The sequence below is a fragment of the Alligator sinensis genome, unplaced genomic scaffold, assembly GCF_000455745.1.
Source record: "Alligator sinensis unplaced genomic scaffold, ASM45574v1 scaffold73_1, whole genome shotgun sequence".
Lineage (NCBI taxonomy): Eukaryota > Metazoa > Chordata > Crocodylia > Alligatoridae > Alligator > Alligator sinensis.
This window is the reverse complement of record NW_005841838.1, coordinates 5,301,307-5,304,745: the sequence shown is the minus strand read 5'-3', so window position 1 is coordinate 5,304,745 and position 3,439 is coordinate 5,301,307. Positions and strand designations below refer to the sequence as shown.

At 44.7% G+C, this 3,439-nt stretch overlaps 1 protein-coding gene across 1 annotated transcript in view; it reads left to right on the top strand.

Annotated features, from left to right (window-relative positions):
* The window catches only part of MKL2 (MKL1/myocardin like 2), a 204,287-nt gene that overhangs the window by 156,372 nt on the left and 44,476 nt on the right, over nucleotides 1-3,439 (top strand). Inside the window, 1 exon segment of the mRNA XM_025203442.1 lies at nucleotides 1-79. This exon segment is cut by the window's left edge and continues 5 nt beyond it. Coding sequence (XP_025059227.1) covers nucleotides 1-79 — 79 coding nt within the window.

The following is a 3,439-nucleotide window of genomic DNA, read 5'->3' as shown; positions in this document are numbered from 1 at the left end:
TTCAGCAGCTTCTCCTGGTGAGCCAAAACCAAGCGACTCGCCATCACCAGTCATACCAAACACTATTTCTGCAGCTCAGGTACAGTTTTTAATGTCAGAACCAAGTCATAATCCTGTATTGCATTTCTGTTTTGTGCATTGTGCGAGGCCCAAGCACTTGAAAAAGGACATTTGAATGTGTTTTCATAGGATTCCTTTCAGGGAAGACAGGCACTGTTGATTAAGGTGTCGCATTCAATAAGAGCTTGTACTAATGTTATTAACATATCTGGAAAATACTGTTGAGTGGAGGAAGAAGGAAGTAAATGGCACTAGTGTTGTTCTTGCCCAACTTATTTTCCTTTAATTTTTCATTAATATTTATTTACTTTTTTCTTAACTTTTCTGTTCTACCTTTCTTACTGATCACCATCTTTTATGTGGGCTTATCTGTGCTATATCTGAATCCAAAAAACAGTTTTACCTCTCTGATCACCAAGTGCACTATTTCATTCATCACATTAAGCAGGCATGTGACTTCAGGTCATAAAATGTAAGCAACAAATTTGGATTACTTAGAAATGAGCTAGTGAGATTTCATGGTTGTTCTGTGTGTAAACATTGTCAAGAAGTTGATGGAATAAATACGAACTGTATCCTAGCATACTCAAGACATTTAATTATGGTATCTTCTTTCATATACCTTTGTATGTAGAGATGTTTTAATTTTCCCTTTATTTTCTGAGCTCTTAAATGAAGGCAGTAATTTTATATAGCATCGCCCTGCCTCCCTCTCTTGCTCACAGACGCTTAGGATTCTAAATCAATAGTCAAAGTTTCATGAAAACAAAATTACACATTGTTGTTCTATTTAAAAAGGGAAGGGAAAAATAGAGGGAAGTCCTGTACCTTACATACTTTTCTCGTATTTCTATTAGCATGAAAGCCCATGCCTGGATCAAAATATATGTGAGGAACTTCCTCCATTGTCAGCATGGATCAGTATTCAGGATGTGCTTTTAAAGTAATGAGTGACAACATTCAGCAGAGAGACTGAACAGATCACTTCTTAAAGACATTCTTTGCTGGTAAAACACACCAAAGTCTTTGAGTCATCATGTACTAATCTACAATGTATTATGATAATCTTGTCTGGTCAGCTTGACCACAGGGAACATTTGTAATAATTCTATCTCTTTTACCCACTAAATGTATCCAATTAGAATTTGTACTGTTTAATTAGACAGCCTGCTTTATAAAAGTAAGAAACAGGAAAACTTCTCATATATTAGAGTTTGCTTAATTTAACTTATAAAAAGGTGGCAAAGAAATATTTTTCATTTCCCTTTTACTTATGAGATGACATTGATTTAGCTAACTGGAGGGGAGACAAACACTTAAAGTCAGAAACAAAAATCCATAGTTTTGAAAGGGAACAATCTTTCATGCTGCTTGCTTACTTTGGGGGACCAAGCAGTGATAAAGAGTTACACTTTTGCAGGTTCATTTCTTTAATCTAATCTGAAACTGTTAAATTCTTAAGGGCATATTGAGATGTTTGTTTACTTCAGTAGTGTCAAACTTATTTGGCCTGTGGGCCAAATGACCCACCTCCAGATCTGGCCTGCAAGTCTTCTCACTGTGCTGCCAGAGTAGCCAAAGAGTTAGCCGCTATTGCTGCTGCTGCTGCTTGAGCTGCCACACTGAAACAGTGGCTCTGGCAGCTGTGGTGACAGAAGTTAAGCAGTGGCTGCATTAACTCCTTTGCTGTTGACACCAGCACGAGAAAAACCTCTAGGCTGAATTCCCTGCTCCACAGGCTGGTTCGGGCCTGCATGCCATATTTTTGAAAACCCCCACCCCTCCCAACATGATTCATTGTGTGCAACCCAGTTGACTGTTACATTTTTGCAAGGGTGAAATCCTGACTCTGCTGAAGTCAATGGCAAAACTCCCACTGATTTCAGTAGAGCCAAGATGTCAACCTATATTTTTGCCAGAAATAACAGAATGTCTCCTGTCTTCCTAGACAGGTGCTTCAGTTATAATATTGTTGGTTGCTACTGGCACTTAAGTACCTTTTTAGTACCTTTCTTTCATCTTGTGCCAGATCCTGAACTCTTGCAAATCTGTGGCGCTATGACGCTTTCCTTCAGCTGAGGACCTAGCCTTTTGTATCCCAAAGAGATACAAGAAATAATGAAGTTTTTCATATAGAGAGAGAGTTTAAAACAGCTTATTAAGGAACAAAACAACCCTAGAGAGCGTTATCCAAGATAGATTTGGGGGGGCGGGGGTGGTTCCTTGCCTTATGTGCTCAAATGTGTTGAAACATGTAAAGTAAAGTGGCCTAAAACTAAAGAAATCAATAACAACAAATGAAATGCTGACATCCTCTATAGTAGGACAGCTGAATTTGTGGTGGTTTTTAAATTTGTGATGGTAGTATCCCCACCAAATGCAGGAACAACTTAGTAGCTTAAAACTAACCCTACCCATGAAGGGATATCTGATTTTGTTTGTTAGTCCTTTTAGCTTATCTGTTTAGGACAAAGAAGTAACTTGGTGTAAATGAGAGAGGGGATTTAAGCTCCTGGTCTAATTCAGAGGTTGTCAACTGGGGATACGCATACTCTTAGGGGTACTTAAAAGGCTTGTAGGAGGTACACAGAACTGATGTGGCCAATAATTGCCGCACGTGTGTGCGCGTGCAGTGCCATAGCACAGCCCAGCCACATGGAGAGCAGCCAGGTCTGTCTGGTAAGTCTGTTGTGGGGAAAGGGCATGGGAGAGGGAGTGGGGCTGGGCAGGGGCTGTCCAGCCAGGGTGGAGCACAGGACTCAGCTGTGTTCAAGGGGGGTGGGGTAATGGCTCCCACTGCTACGCGCACCCCGGGTGGGCATGGGGGGCATGTGTCCCTGGATCTGCATGCAGGGCCAGCATAGCCCGGCCCAGCCCCCACCGAGTGGAGCCTGGTGCAGCCCTAGCCAACCCCGTCCCCCACACAGATCCAGGGGCACATGCCCCCCCGCCTTATTCTCCTGGGGTGTCTGCGGTGGCGGGAGCCACACCCCTTGGATGAGCTGCACATGGCTCCATCCCATGCTTCTCCCAGCTGAGCAGTGCCTGCCACACTCCCTCCCTCACTGCAGGACCCTGTGGGAGTGGGGCTACAGGGGGGGCTGCAGCCACTCCAGAATCCACCATAGACCCCCTCAGCTTCCCCTCTCGGCACCATCGGCACCTGCCTCGAGCACAGCCCCGGCCTAGCCTCTCCCGCCCCGAGTGTAGCCTTGGTCTGCTGGGAAGAGCCCAGCGGCGCCACCCCAACCACAGTCCAGAGTGGCAGCCTGCCCATGCCCCATGTGCAGATCTAGGGGCACACGTTCCCCCCTCCATGCCCTCTCGAGGGTGCACATAGCAGTGGGAGCTATTCCCCACCCCCCATGCAGCTCAGTCC